The sequence below is a fragment of the Pungitius pungitius genome, chromosome 2 (assembly GCF_949316345.1).
Source record: "Pungitius pungitius chromosome 2, fPunPun2.1, whole genome shotgun sequence".
NCBI lineage: Eukaryota > Metazoa > Chordata > Actinopteri > Perciformes > Gasterosteidae > Pungitius > Pungitius pungitius.
The window spans coordinates 15,855,879-15,873,496 of NC_084901.1; the positions used below are offsets into that span (position 1 = coordinate 15,855,879).

Sequence of the window (17,618 nt, forward strand, 5' to 3'; positions counted from 1 at the left end):
GACGCGCCGTGCTACGCCGGAGCTGCCTGCAGCATGTGGGAGAGAAGGGGGAAAGATGGTGGGGTACATGAGAATACATTATACACATTTGCACGCGAGGGATCTGATAATCTAGCATTCCTATTGTTGTTGATACGGGCCATTTGCTCTTCGTTTTTATTGGATTGTGATAATCCCGCATTTATAGAGATGTATAAACTCTAATTGATGCATAAAAAGCCAACATCACGAATACCCCCCCCCCCCCTCATTCATTTGATTCTGACGCGCAAACGGCACTCGAATTTGCGTTTAAAACGGAATAAAGAAGCATGAGGGGAAATCATGTTAAAAACGCCTAAGAACAAAACCCACGACACGAGCCCGCGCGCACCAGACTGAGACACGGATCTCTTTTGTGGCGCAGAGAGAGAAGACACCACAGCTTCTAATTGAATTTCACCTCTTCTCCAGATGTCACTTTCCATCTGTGCGCTTGGAAACGTGATGCGCTTTTTACGCACCAGCTTGGAACAGCGTTAACTTAAATGTTTGGACACGCCCCCCCCCCCCCCCCCCCCACCACCACCACCACCACCACCACACACAAGTTCTTTTTTTGTAACAAAATATTTAGTCCTGCTCAGTTTCAGAAAGCAGCGAAGTAAAATAACTAATATAATATATTATATTAAACCATTGAAAAATTATTTGTGATGTATGATTTCTTATAGTTTGTGAAGATGGTAGTTTTCATCTTTCAGATTGGTTTTCTTGCATTTTGCAGGTGAAGGCTCGCCTTTATCCACCCTGTCAAATTTAGACATCACACTAAATTGCCACGGGAGCATCCCCAAAATGATTTTGGTGCTCTCGAGCCCCTCCCCTGCAACACGCGGCCTTATTAATAAGCGCTTTGATAAGCGCAGGGTTCCCTCGGGCGGAGGAGTGAGACGTTGTAGGTGAAATGTGACAGCGGGACCCTCCCATCGCGCTCCCCTCGCTCTTTATCCTCCTCTGTGTCTTTGCCTTTTTCGGGGGAGTGGATCCATCCAATCCATCCAGAGACAATGGCATTTTGTTCCTCTTTTTGTCCCTCCTGTCGACCCGCATTCCTATATTGCTGAGCAACGATAGCGCGCACTAAATGGAGAGGAGTTGCTCCCGTATCCCGGCCATTGTCCGGCACTTGCCAGGGGGATTTAGGGTCTTGCGCACATCGCATTTCCTTGATTTATTTAAGTGAAGGCTTACGGTCGGAGCCCTTTATTTGCCGCGTAATTACGAATTAACTGCCGCTTTATTTGAATGAAAGGATCATCATGTTACTGTAAATCACGGTTTGCACGAGCTGCTGTTGGGTGGAAACGATAGAACCTGCAGCCACCAGCCCCCCTCTGCAAGATCTACACCGTCCGCACGTTTTGCATCTTGCAAAAACGAATAGTAGTAATAATAAATACATTCAATCAACTCAGACTGCAGAGTTCCGCCTTTTCGGATTTAATCTCCCTCACATCAAAGCATCACGCGGTGTCTCCTCGTCCCACCCGCAACATCTGAAAGGATTAAACGATGTTGAAACCATAAAAGAGGAGGCGTTTCCATAGCGGGTGGACTATGGTGTAAGGACTATAGACTGCAAGAATAAAGAGCGGCTGCAGTGAAAGAAACCGATGGCTAAAAGCTATAATTGTATTTGCCTCGGCGAAATATCAGAAAAGACTCCTCGTTTCTTTGAGCGTTATTCGATTAATTCCCAGAGATGGTTTCTTTTCTCGCGGCCAGACGCGTGGAGGGAGGACGGTGAACCATTTGGCTCTTTGGTTTCAATAATCAAATTAACCATTTGGTACAACTTTGGGGTCCCAGCTCGTGCGTGGAAAAGAGAAAAGAGAAAAGAAAACATTTACATAATAGCCACCGGGTTGTGTCAAGAAAGCATTCACGTTCTTCTTTCTTTCTTTCTTTCTTTCTGGCTGTCGTTGATCTCTGAAAAGACAATGTACACACGAGAGAAAAGATAGAAACACACTGAAACACGTCAGCAATCGTGGAAGACGAAATGTAGATGGCGAATGCGCGCGGCTGTTGGAACCGTTAACGCGGGACCTGCTCTGCGCAGCAAATTATAACATTTCAATCTGCTTTTCTATTATTATTTTATGATTATTCACTCTACAAACCAGTAAATATTAAACTACGACAGCAGCACGTGTGTGTCTGGAAATCTTTTTTGAAAATTAGATCAAGCACCGATAGGCTGGAGTCCCTCAACACATTGTTAAACTTAATTTTAGAACGGTGACCTCAGACGTGACCTGTGGGGTTTAGAAGGGCTCTTATTTATTCGTTTTCTCCTTGTCGTCCCGATTTTAACAAATAAATGTGTATTTAATATCTTGCCAGCCTTCTTAGTTTAAGATGTGATCAATAACGCTAAAGATTAAATCAAATAAAAAGGGGAAAAAAGGATCTATTATAATCCTATAATACAATCTAAATGACAAACGTGTAAAATATCCAGTGTCCTATGATAAAATACTGATATAGACTTATTTGGAGAATTTTAGTCGTTTTTAAGTGTAAGATCATCAACAGATCAATCACTGAACCACTGGTGAACAAATTCAAGCTGATAAATTCAATTGCTGCCCCATAATTTCTGCATCGCGCTTTGTCTTTCGATCACTTGGAAGAAAAGAAAAAAAAAACAACTCTCAGCTTCAAACGAAACGAGGACTTGAACTCGGTCCAATGGAGGAAAAAAAAAAGAAAGACGCACGAGTAGCGTCCAAAGCGCCATAGAAAACGGTTCACCTTATTACACAAACCAAATTAACCACTCAGCCAATATTGTGAGCCTAAAAGGTCCGATGACTGGCTCGCCAGTTCGTTACTTTCATTAGAAAGATGTTATTTGCCAAATAAACGGAATAATGAAAGTAATAAAGACAATTACAAACTCGTTTGAATCATAAAGAAACACACCCGGAAGTTAAGCAGAGATTGAACTGCAGCGGCGCAGAGGAAAATAAATTGTTTGTTTATTTGGAAGAAAAAGCGTTATTAAACCGAAGATGCTCGTTTATTACTGAATAATTTGCAATGTGTTGGGGAAAATAATAATAATAATAATTCATTGGCTTCAGACTTGATATAAAAGTATTAATGAATCACCAAAGACAATGAAAAATGTCAGAAGTCATGCAATGCAATGTTATGTTGTTTTGCTTGTGATTGATGCGCAGACACCGTGGGAAGAAATTCACCGGAAGAAGCCTTTTTTTATTCACTACAGCGACATGAAAAAAGCATTTTCCTCTCAAAAAGAAAAGATGAGAATCGGAGATGAGTCGTTTCGAAGCTTGTTTCATCAGATCTTCGGCGGTCAATGGCCTGAAACGAAGAAAAATCATGTGGGCCATATATGATGCAAAAAAATCAGGTGACATCACCTCAGTTGCGAATTTGTATTCGTCCCAATAAAATGAAAGTCGTCGAGCCGTAGCAACAACAAAAAGAAATCGTTGTGCAGATGACCATGTTTTTGCAGCTTCCGTGCAGAAGATACAGAGTCAGAAGAGCCAACAGACGGGCAGAGGGAAGAGGCAGAGGGGGAATACTCTGTGAAATCCTGCCCAAGGTATACGCTCGCTTAAAAGGCTTAAAAGCTTGGAGAAAATTGGATCAGGGAGAATCGTCACCCAACTTTCATTATTTCCAAGTGGTGTGATTGAATTAAAGGGCAAGATGGTGGTTGGAGAGGAGTGGGGGAGGTGGAGAGGGGGGAGGGGGGTAGAGGGGGGGGGGGGTGGGGGGGGGGGTGGAGGGGTGCGCGTAATGGCGTGGTATTAAATTCTAATTAGAGATGCAGGGGATCAATGATAGGGAGGTTGGACAGCCCGGGCCCCCAGTGCCAGCCCAATAGACTGATGAGTTATTGTCATGTAAAAAAGCGCTAGCAATAAGACCGAACGCTTTGCTATTGTCCAAGCGGAAAGAGCCAAGTTTATTATGAGGACTATATGCTCTAGAGACCTCGGGCTAGGCGGCTCTTAGGGGGCTTTTCATAAAACAGGGCTAGGTTCCTATAAAGGAGGCCAGTTTTGGAGCAGGCGCTGAGCAGTGAACATCTACCCACCGTCCAGCATCCCTTCCCATCCAGTTCAAACCAAACAAGTCCTCTTTCCCCCCAAACTCAGATCGCGCGTCCTCCTCATTTTTTATTTTCGATTATTTATTTTTTATTTTTCTAACCCACTTTTTGGGGAGGGGGGGTAATTTTTGTTTGCCTTGTTTGCTTGTTTTTTTTTCCCGGGAAGTGCAGCTTTCTAACTCCACCGAGCCTTCTCAAATGTATAAAATGGAGTATTCTTACCTAAATTCCTCTGCCTACGAGTCATGTATGGCCGGGATGGACACGACGAGCTTGGCATCGGCCTATGCGGACTTCAGCTCGTGCAGTCAAGCCAGTGGGTTTCAGTACAATCCCATCAGGACCACTTTCGGGGCCACCTCCGGCTGTCCGTCCCTCACGCCGGGGTCCTGCAGCCTGGGGACCCTGCGGGACCACCAGAGCAGCCCGTACGCCGCAGGTAAGCAGCGACTCCGCAGCCCGAACCCGCCGTATTATAGGACGCCTTGATTGCATTTGAAAATGGAAATGTGTTTAGTATTTACCAAACGAAATTTGCTTACACAAATGAAAGAATTTATCACGTTAGAAGCGATTGCAGGCAAGCGGTAATTCGGTTACGGGGTTACACTATCCCAGTCACACCCAAAAACCGCCAACAGAATTATCTTAAGCTGCCAAAATGATAGGCATAATTTATTTACTTTGCGATGAGACAGGTGCGATGAGACAGCTCCGAAAAATAATTAGATAAGCAAAGACTAAAGCTCATTATTGGCACTGAATTGGAGCTGCAGCAGCAACAAGCGGGGAGGACGCGCAGCATTACGACAAGTTTTCAAACTTGAGCCTCAATGTGAGGAGCAACAATTAGTTTAACATCACAATTAACCGCATCACAGGTCAGCGACGTTATCAATTCAGAACTAATGCGCAGGTATCAAAGGCACAATAGAATCCAAAGCTGTTGCCCAGCAGCCACAACTTGATTTTATACAATATATCGAATTTACCCCCATTTGACAACATCCCAATGACACACACGGACCCACATGCCACACTGCGAGCGAGGATGAGACCCCGTGCGCGTCTAACGGTGGCATTGTCTTTTCCATTTCGTTCACAGTTCCGTACAAACTCTTCACGGACCACGGTGGACTGAACGAGAAGCGGAAGCAGAGGCGCATCCGGACCACGTTCACCAGCGCGCAGCTGAAGGAGCTGGAGCGGGTTTTTGCCGAGACGCACTACCCGGACATCTACACCAGAGAGGAGCTGGCACTCAAAATAGACCTGACTGAAGCCAGGGTTCAGGTACGGACGCCAGCCGGCTCCAGTCACACGCGCGAATATGCGCAATTACGCGCAAGCGGATTTATGATGCAAATAAGAATAATTTTATCCTCGAATCGTTTACTTTCTGGAATGAAATGAGAGTTTATATTAACTGCTCTCCAATTGTTGCTACCACCTAATACAAGCTCATAAATGCACAACGTACCGATGATGTTTATCTTTAGGGATGCTTGAAGACATTTAGAGTTAAGTCTTTAAAACTGAGCGAGTAATTGATTTTGTTTGGTCACAAATCAAGCCTTCGCGGTGGATTAACGTTGGTTCTTCGCCCTTCCTCGTTTTGTCCAGGTGTGGTTTCAAAACCGGCGCGCCAAATTTCGCAAGCAGGAGCGCGCAGCTGCAGCAGCAGCAGCCGCCGCCAAGTCCAATTCCGGAAAGAAGTCCGACTCCAGAGATGAAGACAGCAAAGACAATAAATCCACCGACCCGGACAGCACGGGAGGACCGGGGCCGAACCCCATCACCACCTCCAACTGCGGCGGACCGAGCCCCACCGGGGGCCAGGTCAACACCATCGGGAACGGACAGGTGGACCAAGTGAAGACCTCCGTGTCCTCCGGTATGGGGGTGACAGCGGCGAGCCAAGGCTGGGCCACCGCCCCGGGGACCATCACCTCCATCCCGGACTCTTTGGGCGGGCCGTTCGCCAGCGTGCTGTCGTCTTTGCAAAGACAGAACGGAGCCAAAGCTACATTAGTAAAGACCAGCATGTTCTAATGAAGCGTCGCAGCGACAAAGAGGGGTGGGAGTGGTGGGAGACAAAAAGAGAGGCTTCCTCATCCTCCGGAGACCGAAAAGCAATTGCTCACTACAGACTTGAGGACAATAAAAAGCAGTGAAAAAAGAAGACGACAACTCCTGTTACTTTATTTTTATGCCTTGTGGCGTTTCTTGTGGCCAGTTGACACATTTTGCTGTGAAAATATCCATCTTGACAATTCATGTTGTCTGATAATAACGTCGAGTTATAGCCGGGAGACACGTTTCCGCTTGTTTTGTGCAAAGACTGAAACCATGAAAATAAAAAGCAGAAGGCGTATTAATATCAACAAAATGACACTTCTGTTGACCTTCGTCACGCGTCAATCCAGAAGAGACAACACCAGAGCAAAAGTGAAGAATCCAATGTTCACATCCGAGGCTCAATCCCCGATGAAGTGACTCGTTAAGATGAACCTTTTTGTTTGTTTGTTGTTGGCCTGATTAATGCGCAAACACAGGCGCTGGCATCGCGCCACCAGCGTGCGCAGGAGCCTCGTTATGAAGTCACGTGACATGTCAGAGTTCAACAGCCTCGCTTTGTTTGGTAGAGAGACGTTTAACATGCACGCGCACCCGACAGGCTTCTCTGACCTGCGCAGACACAATATGCAGTTCGGACAGCAGCCTCTCTACGGTTGTGTGTGTGTGTGTGTGTGTGTGTGTGTGTGTGTGTGTGTGTGTGTGTGTGTGTGTGTGTGTGTGTGTGTGTGTGGTTGTGTGTGTGTGTTTTCTGATTGTTTTCATTTTCAGAGCTGCTGAGAGTTTAGTTTCTTTAAAGTATCAATATAAACACAATTATTTCCTCGAAAAAAATGGCACAAACTACTGCAATGTTCACCTCTGACAGGAAATCTGTGTGTTTTGTGTGTCTTTCTACGGCAGTGTTTTTGTGGCTCAAACTGTATAGTGTTAATGCGTATTACTGTCTCCTATAGTTGAACCATAGGCCATACTCCCTCGTAGATCGATCATACATTTCGATGTTTTACTAAATTCCCTCGGAAGAATTTATTTTGGGTAAAAAAAGGAGAGGGAATGGATGCAAACATTGTATTTATTTCTATATAATTTGCATGTTGTCTTTTGTCTGATTTTACGATGATTTCCTCTTCCTTTCTGTGAGCATTATGTAACACGTTTTGTCCAAGATCTGAAAGTTATTTATATGTAGGTAATGAATGCTTATATTTAAGAAGGAAATATTTCTACATGTGCACATAGTTTTCCAGGTGTACCATTGAAATGGTTGTTGATGATAAAAAAAAAAAGTCTAAGTGGCTTTTGTCATGTTTTCTTTGGTAAAGGAATTTTATTTATTATTTTATGTTTACGAAATCATCAATTAGATAAAACAAACAATTTAACAATTACTCATTGTTTTACTCATAGGTATACGTTTAATAAGAATAATAATCCCGAGACTTCAGCACCACAGACAGCTCCGTAATTCACGGAGTCCTCATCATTTGTTTTTCCGAAACACGGTGAAAACATTCATCTTTAATTAAAGTAAACATAATTTTACCAGCTTCAATGCAAATCTACGAAATAGTTTTGGTCTTTTGTACAAGCAAATCGAAAAAAAACTGCCTAAATGACAATGACAAGTTAAAAAGGGGGAAACGATGTCTTTTACATTTTTAACAAACACGGACAATTTTGGAGCCATTTTTACAACGTGTATTTCGTCAGATTTTGTGTCAAATTACAAGCAACCACTTGCAGGTCGGACTCTTTAGAGCGACCCATCCGCTGACACTGGATGTTAGTTAGCTACTTAAATGTGCGACACTATCTGCGTCTCCAAGGTCACAATTTCATGGCAACTTGTGACCCCAACGGGAATATTATGAATCCATATTTGAAACTTGAAATTCCATATCACATATTACCTTTACACATAAATACTTTTTTACATTGCCTCTAAACCTGTCAGTTATGGAGTTTAACTATAAGACTTTAACATAAAATGAGACCCAACCTTGAATTGATAAATCTGACAGAATTTAAGGGTTTGATCTTTAAAAAAAATATTTATCCCGAACTTCACAAAATGTATTTTACCAGATCTGTCATCAATAATTATCTGGTTAAATAATGTTATTTTTGGAGAAATAACAGACAGCATCACCGTTTTAATTTATAACATTTTATTTATAAACATACAGTTCGCTATAAATGCCATTGCATTTCAACATCAAAAGGAATCTATATTTCGGATAATGTTCAGGTGAATAATACAATAAATACAGAACAGACGTGATGGCTGCATTCCCCAACCATCCTGCGAAGCCCGTCTGAATATAGAGCTCGTGTCTCAAAGAGACTTGATATTCATTCAACTAAATGAGGATAAAAATTTAAAAAAAAATACACAAACCGAAACAGAAGCTTAAAAATACTGTAGATCAGAGATGAAGCCGCGGGAGAAGCTTTGCTGTAGGATGCCCTACAGGAGGACTAGTTTGCTTTCTGATAGCAAATCATTTGGTTTTAGGCTTAAACGTGCATTTTTTTTTCTTTTTACATCTGCAATACACAACCGAGCTACTTTTACACACCTCCCCAAAAAACAAAGCAAGTGATTTCAAATGTCCAGCGGGTTCTTTAGTTTGAGCCCAACCAAATATTGCACAGGAGCAACTTCTGCAGTGTTCAAATCACCTTTGTTCTTATAGTTTCAACATTGTGTTGATGTAATTTTCCACATGAGCAATTATCAAGTTGCCTCAATTGATGTCGTGTCTCTCTCTATAGTAAAACAACATTCAGGATTAAATCAATGGCATCCCCTGAAAAATGTTTCCAAATAAACAAATGTCTTCCTTTGCACTGATTTTTCTCACTGCAAATCACAGAGAGAGAAGATATGAAATGTCATTTATGTAAAAAAAAAGCAAAAATTAGGGAGAGCTGCAGTTTAAAGTGTTCAAATTTGGCCAAATCTCTCCCTACACCCCAAAGAAAAAGAATAATAAAGAAATCAAACACCATACAGCTGGTGTGTTTTTTCCTGCACCACCTTGCTTTTCCTAAGGCACGTTACTGGCTGAGGAGCAACCTGCTGTGACCCAAAAGCACCAAAACAGATCACAAGTTTGCCCTGAAGATGAAACTACATCTATAAAAAGATCGATTTGTTCAGGAGCGCAGAACGACAGACATTAGGGGTCACTGCGAGGGCTTCGAGGGACATCTACTCTGTAAATGAACTTTCTGTATATATATTTTTTTATTCTCACATTAAATTAAAAGGTCTTACAATTATTAATATTTCACAGATTATATCTGTTCAGGAAAAAAAGAATAATCCAATCAGAGTTGCGGGGCGTCCAATTCAGTTTTGAGGATTTTCTTTCCAAATTAAGAAAATCTCTCTCAAATGACAACACAATGATTGAGTAACAACGGGATGAACTGGGTTTACATCACATGGAATTGAAAAATAGAATCTGCTTCAACAAAACTAGAACCCAATATTTCCTCTTACCTGTGCTTGAAGCATGTTTTTTTTTTTTAACATGGCCGCCACTAGACAACAGTCCCTCACCCTCTCTTTCCCTCCCCCTTCTGTCTCTCTCTCTCTCGCTCCCTTTTGCATGATGTAACATGCATGGAGTCTGCGGTTGTACGTGGAACCAATAAAATGCAGATTCCACTCAAATAATGGATGACATAAACACAAAGAATATATTTACATACGCACATATCTATATCTATTTAGATATGGATATATATATATTTCTTTAATACATCCGTCTGTCCCCGGATCCCCCCGTGACCGAATCCTCATTGTTTACCGAGCTCGCAGAGGATGCAGCGGCCTCGCCCCGCTGTGCAGGGCGTGATTTGCAGGCGATGGGGTTTAAAACGAGGACGGCGTTCCCTCCGTGAGGCTCGTGCTTTTCTGCCCGAGCGTCACAACGTGGTCGGCTGTCCGGTCGCTTGAAAGGAGAAAGAAACAAAATGGAAAAAATAAACCCACCCATCTGTTATAGGTAAACATTGGAGAGAGCGACGTCTGCTTTTCTAGCAGAGCTCTGTGTTTGCAGGTGGTTCAGTGACACCATCACCTCATTGAGATTATTCATCAGGGAAGATAAACAATAAAGAAGCACAAGACTCAACTACACACACACACAACTACTCTTTACACAATATTACGTAACAGTAAAGTCATCCTCTTATTTGTGGCGCTTGTGTGTTTTAGACATTCTGGATGGTGGGGGGGGTTGAGGTTTGGGGGAGGGGGGGGGCATTCATCAATGATTCGGGTAGATGGACTCACAGCGGGAGCGGATGTAGCACTGGTGGCAGTTCAGGAGGCCGTTTCTGATCCGGACGTCCGTCCCCGTGGTCGTGTCCCCTAACTGTCCGTGACACACACCGCACTGGTGAGAGGGGGGGGGGGGGGGGGGGGGGGGGGTCAATACCACGTTTTTGAGACACTTGAGGCGGTTCTCACTGAAGAGGTCGTCTTTAACAGTGTTTGACTCCATTTGATTAATTCGAGGAACTTGCAGCACAGGCGTTATGTGAAAAATTCAAACAGCACATTTGCAGGCGGGACTATTTTCAGCTGCGGATTAATACACATTCGGTGCTCTGGTGACTGATCAGTCACGACGTAAACATGCCAGTCAAACGGTGCGGATCGACACAACCGACCTTGAAGCAGTGGATGTGGAAGTAAAGCCTGAGGGTCTCTATGATCATGGCCGCCCCCTTCCCCAAAGGCTGCCCACAGCTGGAGCACAGCTTCTTCCCACTGACGGACCTGCAGGAGGGAGGAGGAGGAGGAGGAAGGACAGAACACCCGACAATAGGAATAAGCTTCTCACGTGTCAGCTGCTGTGTTAAAACTGAATGTTTGCAAAGTTAAAACCCAAAGAACAATCTGACGGCTTCTATTTAAAATCATTAAAGAAGACACCGGTTGCCTTGTGTTGTATTGAAATTCACATTGCATTCACGGGTCCTTGCTGCAGTGCTACATGAGACGAGTGAGAGATGAAAAGCGGACAATGACAGGGCAGAAAGTAAGCCCCGCCCCCCTGTTGGGGATGCGGTACCTGTTGGGTGCTGGCAGCACCGCGTCTGGAGGCGGTGGACATGCTGCAGGCTTTTTTGATGAGCTGCGGCACATGTTGTTATCAATGGGACCACTCCTGGAAATGGACAGCAACATGAGGATGATGATGATGATGATGATGACGACTCACAGATAACGCGATTCTATTGGCTGCCAGGTTCTGACACGAACAAATCAGAGCCAGAACAAACCGCACGGCTCAGACTTACCTTGTTCTTCAAAGAGCACCAGTTATGTGATACTGACTAACAGGTTAGGACTCTGAAAGGAATGCAATCTAATCGATCTTTAGAGGAATTCTTTCAAAAAGAAGAAGTAATGTGAGGAAATTAAGTAATGTTTGAAATGAAAATAATGTTAAAAAAAAAATCTGAAATCAATGTATTAATGTCTCCCAGCCACTGAACCTTCTTTTTAAATCACTATTCAATATGTAGATGTTCTCTGTTGTGACAGTAGCTCATACATCCTGGTGTAGTAACCAGTTCTTATTTGTGTCTTACACCCCGACACGAAGCTTTAAAGGACATTCTGCATAATAGAGATGTGTTCAATGGCTGTACAACACACACACACACACACACACACACACACCTCCTGTCTCCTTCGGGCCGGTCGGGCTTGTCTCTGCCCGCTGAAGCCTCTTCTTGTTTCTTCACCGGAGCGGACGTTTTGGTGGACGTTTTGGTGGACGCGGCGGGACGTTTCTGTCCGTTCTGCAGGCCGTGACCGAGCGTCTCCGCCTGGCCGCCGCCGCTCCGACTCTCCGGGCTGAGGATCAGAAACGCCGCGTGGACCGTCGTATTGATTACATTCTCTGTTGTCCCACTGAAATGCACAGCGTGGACCCCGCAGTGCAACGGCCCTCGTCACATGAACACTCATGGCGTATGTGACATTTCATTTCTACTTCATCATCAACAACGTTGTTGCACAAATCGGCATCTCAAGCAACAAAAGTCATGAACACAACAGTCATCACTTTGGGGTCGAGCAGCCAACCTTCTGGCCGTTTCCACGCCGTCGGCGGCGGCGGAGCTGATGTCACTGGTCCGGCCGCTGTCCCCGCGTCTCCATTCCGCGCCCTCTGAGCTCTCCCTCTGCGTTGTCCAATCACACACAGGGCACAGTTAGCAGAGCGGGGGGGGGGGGAGAGGAACGCCGCGGCCCCTCTGGTGGCATTCTGCATTCTACCAGACTATAATCAATCAGCCACTCACCTCCAGCAGCTCCTGCTCGCGCTCCCAGTCGGAGGGGCCCCGGAGCTCCGGGGTGCAGGGGACGTCTCCTCGGCCGGGGGAGGGCTGGGCCGGGGGCCGGGGAGTCAGAGGCGCCACAGTTTCCTCCAGTATCCTACGCTCCTGTTGTGATGGGAGGGTTGGGTGAGTGTTTAAAAAACAACAACAACGACACACAAAGTACCACAACGGGTTGAGAAAATAACACACATTTTATACATCACAGGCACGACATGTATAGCTCAAACATGCACGCACCTCCTCGTGGTACCTCCTCTCCTCCTCCGCCACCTCCCTCTGGGCTTTCTCCCACTCCTCCTTCAGCTTCTCCTGCTCGCGCCGGTACTTCTCCTGTCACCATGGCAACAGACACATGACACGCAGCACGGAGCCTCGACGCAGAGACAGACACTGAGGCGACGCGCCGGTCGACACAAAGTGACGCGCAGACTTATCTGGCATCGACAGGGCGGACTGCTTAATTTGACAAAGACCTCCACTTCTTGCCGTAACACTTGACAAATCATTTATGTATTTAAGAAATTGACTTAAAGGGATGGAGCGAAGGCTACTCCTGTGTTCAGGACCTGCTTGTTAGGAATGAAAAGAAAGCCAAAAAGGGCAAAAGTAGTTACTGTGGACAAAGTAGCGCATGCAGAGGTTCCCACAAAATATTCATTTGAACAATCTTTCAGCATTCTTTCCAATATTCCAGATGAGCCAAACCATCATCAGAATAGATTTTCACTCTTTTTAGAATTATGGAGGAACCTCACGTTGGATAAAGTGACATGAGCAGGACAGATGACGGATCAAAGCACGGGGAAAACACAGAAGGAACGAGCACGTCGATGCACCACACGGACATCCATCCAATTCAGCGCATCTCATCCCAAACAACCAGATATGTGTCCTCATCACTGGTTCATTATATAAAAAGATGACACCGCAGATGAGTGCAGCACGTCGAGGGGCATCACTGAACCCTTCACAGGTCGGAACAACACGTGGACCTGAGATGCAGCAGCAGCAGCAGCAGCAGCAGCAGCAGCCTGTCTGCGCGCATGAGATGGAGACGGTGAGCAGGTGGAAGCACACCGGAGGCTCTTAGGCTGCACACCAACGCCCCCTAGTGGTCAAAGTGTGCATCTGTGGGGGAGCGTCGGCTCGATGTGAACAGCAATGAGCAATGAAATGTGGTGAATCCATCTGATGGGTCACGTTGCAGCTTCCTGAGCCACTGCATGACTCACAGTACGGAGAACAGTAAAGTATCCCAGTTGGTGCCCTTAGCCATTGAGATTGTAACTACATTATCTGATAAAAAGGTTTTTGGTAGTTTTGGACCTGCCTCGCCAAAAAAACAAAAAAACCTGGATGTTTGTGAAGACAGCTCAGTTAAAAGCAGACACATCTTTTTTTAAATCTCTCTGCTACTCAACTAATCAAGACGTATTAATGAGACACAATGCTTACGCCATGTCTCATTAGAAAAAACAAGTAATCTTAACTATCCTGTATACGCCTGCATTTTGCCAAACTTCATGGTTGAGCTTTGAAGGTCAGCCGTGTGTTAGAATAACACGTATCTACCATGCAGGGATCTATAATGACAGAGAGATTAACACCTCAAACATGGATTTCCCGGTTATATTTTTGAACTGGGTTCAACCAAAAGTCCTCCTTGTGCCTAGTCGTCACGGTGATGGTGGCGTGCTCCACCCCCTAAGCGCCACACGTAAGTGGTCCCCAGACCTCATACGCCTCGTGCTTTGCCCTGTGAGGGATTCTGTGTACCTGCAGCATGCGCTCCTGCTCCTGCTGCCACCTTTCCTGACGCTTTCGCTCACCGTCCGGGTCCCAAGACCAGCGGTCACCCCGCCTGGCCTGGGGCAACACCGGGACGGGCACCTGGTAGACCCACACACACACAAGTACATAAACAACATGCACAAATACACACGGCACATACATATTCATGCACACATTCACGGTTACCGACAAACTGACCACTCACACACACACACACACACACACACACACACGCATGTACACACAAATGCGTTCACACATCCACCACAGGAAGAGAAGAAGGGAAGGGAGGAGACAGAAAGAGTTGGTCTACCACAACAGCACTACTCCAATGCTAGCCAAAGGATCCCTACTAAGGAGAGAGAAGACAGAGAAAGAGAGCGAGATGAGCTCAAACTAAAGCAGTTTTTTCTACTGCGTCCTCATCTGGCCTGCTGCGCGGAAAGCTGTGTGTGAGTACACACGGCATGCTGAGCTCCACCTCTGTGACCCGGGGGGTGGAGCCAGATGAGAAGCGGTAGAAGGGAGGGGGGGGGGCGTGTAATGTTGTCAGGTGGCACTTTTTTTACTCACGTTTCCTCGACGATCCTTATCCAGCTCTTCTGTGGAGGAAACGTGACGGGGGAACATTAGTTGAATTTACAATTTAAAACAAACACGCCATGAAACCAAAAGCCTTTCGGATGGGACAAATCTTCCGTTTAATGAAGCACTGAGTGCTGGTTTGACAGCCTTTAGCGGTGGAGACGCTGATGGAGGAAAACAAAGCGAGGGATTGATCCACCGAGAGCGACAGTGAACACCGCTGATATTTCGTCTTTGGGTTTTGATGTGGAAAGCTACACATTTTCTAAAATCTATGGTCCGACCGGGACTTTCGACCACAGGGTCCATTTGAATCCATTTCTATGGGCAAATTCCGGGAAAACGAGGGACCATTGTATCGCCCGTGCCAAAAGGTCAGGTAAACACCCCCCCCACCCCACCCTCCTCCACTGAGCTCCTCTGGTGAATGAAGGGGTTTACCTGGCGGCACGAAGAACTCCCGCCGTAACTTAGGGTTGCTGGTTGCCAACGGAGACCTGACACTGTTTGCAAACTCTATAGCCAAGTGAAAAAAAGAAAGAAAAAAAAAGGATGCGAGTGGAAGGAAAGGAAAGCGGGGAGGGAGGGAGGGAAGGGAGTGAACAGATAGTTCGGGTAAACAAATAGGGAACAAGTTAAAAGTGTTTTCCATAAAAAAAAATCAAAATAAAGGCAATAAAAAATAATGCAGTGCGTTTATTAGACTGTCTGATGATGAGATAATATTGAACCTCTTCAATGCATCTTTTTATTGGGTCACTAGCTTTTAAATCCATCTACATCGGAAAGGTGAACAGGGTAGTTTAGAGTAAGTCTCAATTCAATATATTTGCCTGTCAAGCGGATTACAAATGATAAAGCAGGAGTTTATGCAGGTTGATAACAAATCCCACACAGCAGTAAAGCCCAAAAAGGAAAGAGAACCGCGCTGACAGGCGAAAGGAGAAGAAAGGCCAGCCAGGAGGATTAATCAAACCCAGAAACCAAGATGAGATGCATGGAGAGAAGCCGCTGGCTTGCTACGTGGATGCAAAGAGTTCACTCACCGGCTGCCGTGTCCCTGGCAGGGGAGGGGCACTCAAACGACCCCGGAGAAGCTAAGCTCGGGACATTCTCTCTTCTCCGCGAGGACTCCTGGGACCTGGGGACACTCTCCTGCAGGGAGACGCAAAGATTGTCTGCAGGACGTACAGGGGCGAATTGTTCAGTCAGATGCGCCCTTGTCTGGGATGAAGCCTCACCTGTAAAGCCACCTGCTTTGCGGTGACTCCCGATTGGACGACGCTGGAGGGACGGGCTTCTGACAACACACACACACACACACACCAGAGTTTTATCCGTCAGTGTCTTCCATTACTTCCAGTTCAAATGACAACAATCCCCGAGGGACGACGACACGATCGACTCAACGCGCCGCTCACACCTGCAGCATTTGACCTCTCCTCCTCTGGAGCCGCTGGTGGCCGACGTCCGGCCCCCCCGAGGCCGTCCTCTGGCTTCTGCAGCTCCTGCACGCATCACAGAGGGTTTTCAAAAGAAGAACACAACACATCCGACAAGCCTGAGAGCGAGAGGCATGTGCGGCCGAGGCGAGGTAAAAGCATGAAGACCATCCTCATCCTGACCGATGGGAGCGAGGTGGGCCGGCCGGGCGGCGTTGGATGTCGGGTGGCGTTGACTCGTCCCCCCGGGACGTCCTCGGGAGTCAGTGCCGAGCCGCCTCGGGCCCCCTCTGTCGCCGCGGGGTCCGCTCCTCGGGTCGAGGGGGGCAGCGGGGAGGCCGCGGGGGAGGAGGCTGCGTCCGCCTCGGGGCTGCCGGCGGTTTGGGAAGGGGACGCCCGGAAGTCCGGGGGGGAGTCGCTTCCTCGACTCTCGGGCGCGGCGGGAGCGCCGTCACTTCCGACGTCGCCGTTGACTCGGAGCATAGCCCCCGCCTGGAGGGGACAACGCTGTTTAATACTGGGGATGCTTTGGAAATAGTCCAGACAGGATACATTTTCTCTGCCAGGATTTGTATTATTTATTAATCAAAATGTGAGTGTATTGGAACACGACTTCGCGGGGGGGGAACCACTGGTTGTAAAAATGTGCAGAAATGAGGACGAACCCAAAAGCCTGCGAACCCAGTGCCCTCGTTTGCGGTCATCACCGGCCTCTCATCTCCGTCCGTTATTAGCTATTCATCTGGTTCCCAGCGACAAAGGGGCACTGATGCATGTGTGAGGAGCTCCTAGTGAGCCGTAACTTAAGACACAGTGGAGGAGTTGGCTGAATGTAGACTCCCAGTCTAGCGCCCCCCCCCTGCGACAACCCCCACCCCCTCATCCCTCTGTGTGGGTGCTCTTTGTCCGCCCCGGAGCCCACTCCACATTGAGAGGGCCCTACTTGTCAACGTCTTAAGTCAATAGGGAACAGAGAGCTTCATTCAGGGCCCGGGCTCCGCTTGGTCCGGTCTGCCCCTATACCGCCCCCCCCCTTCCTCCCTGCCACACCAAAACACAAGATCTCATTTGCAATATTCCCATTAGGAAAAGAACTTTCCAAGTAAATGGATCCTGTTGAGAGTACTTTGAGCTAAATTGAAACATGACATGCTTTCTATGTGAGGGGGGGGGGGGGGGGTAGTCACTTGTTTCCCTAGAAACCAGCCATCTCA

At 46.5% G+C, this 17,618-nt stretch overlaps 2 protein-coding genes across 12 annotated transcripts in view; one reads left to right on the plus strand and one right to left on the minus strand.

Moving 5' to 3' along the window:
- Positions 1–3,985: 3,985 nt before the first annotated feature.
- On the plus strand, positions 3,986–6,663 carry phox2bb (paired like homeobox 2Bb). The gene is made up of 3 exons (XM_037459686.2): positions 3,986–4,577; positions 5,244–5,431; positions 5,762–6,663. Exons 1-3 carry the CDS (start codon positions 4,337–4,339, stop codon positions 6,188–6,190), a joined length of 858 nt encoding a protein of 285 aa, XP_037315583.1. The 5' UTR covers positions 3,986–4,336; the 3' UTR covers positions 6,191–6,663.
- Positions 6,664–8,366: 1,703 nt separating this feature from the next.
- LOC119210142 (LIM and calponin homology domains-containing protein 1-like) overlaps positions 8,367–17,618 on the minus strand; it is a 47,288-nt gene continuing 38,036 nt past the window's right edge. For 3 of the 11 annotated variants that reach the window (XM_037459841.2, XM_037459840.2, XM_037459844.2), the window contains 15 exons: positions 16,588–16,896; positions 16,386–16,470; positions 16,204–16,262; positions 16,009–16,117; positions 15,404–15,478; positions 14,951–14,979; positions 14,363–14,476; positions 12,824–12,916; positions 12,548–12,688; positions 12,330–12,427; positions 11,922–12,098; positions 11,308–11,403; positions 10,904–11,012; positions 10,524–10,626; positions 8,367–10,179 (listed from right to left, as the gene is read on the minus strand). In XM_037459841.2, coding sequence (XP_037315738.2) covers positions 10,154–10,179; positions 10,524–10,626; positions 10,904–11,012; positions 11,308–11,403; positions 11,922–12,098; positions 12,330–12,427; positions 12,548–12,688; positions 12,824–12,916; positions 14,363–14,476; positions 14,951–14,979; positions 15,404–15,478; positions 16,009–16,117; positions 16,204–16,262; positions 16,386–16,470; positions 16,588–16,896 — 1,623 coding nt within the window. In that variant the 3' untranslated portion in view covers positions 8,367–10,153. The remainder of the gene's footprint in view (positions 10,180–10,523; positions 10,627–10,903; positions 11,013–11,307; positions 11,404–11,921; positions 12,099–12,329; positions 12,428–12,547; positions 12,689–12,823; positions 12,917–14,362; positions 14,477–14,950; positions 14,980–15,403; positions 15,479–16,008; positions 16,118–16,203; positions 16,263–16,385; positions 16,471–16,587; positions 16,897–17,618) is intronic. The other 8 variants (XM_037459842.2, XM_037459843.2, XM_062560498.1 and 5 more) reach the window with 7 other exon arrangements.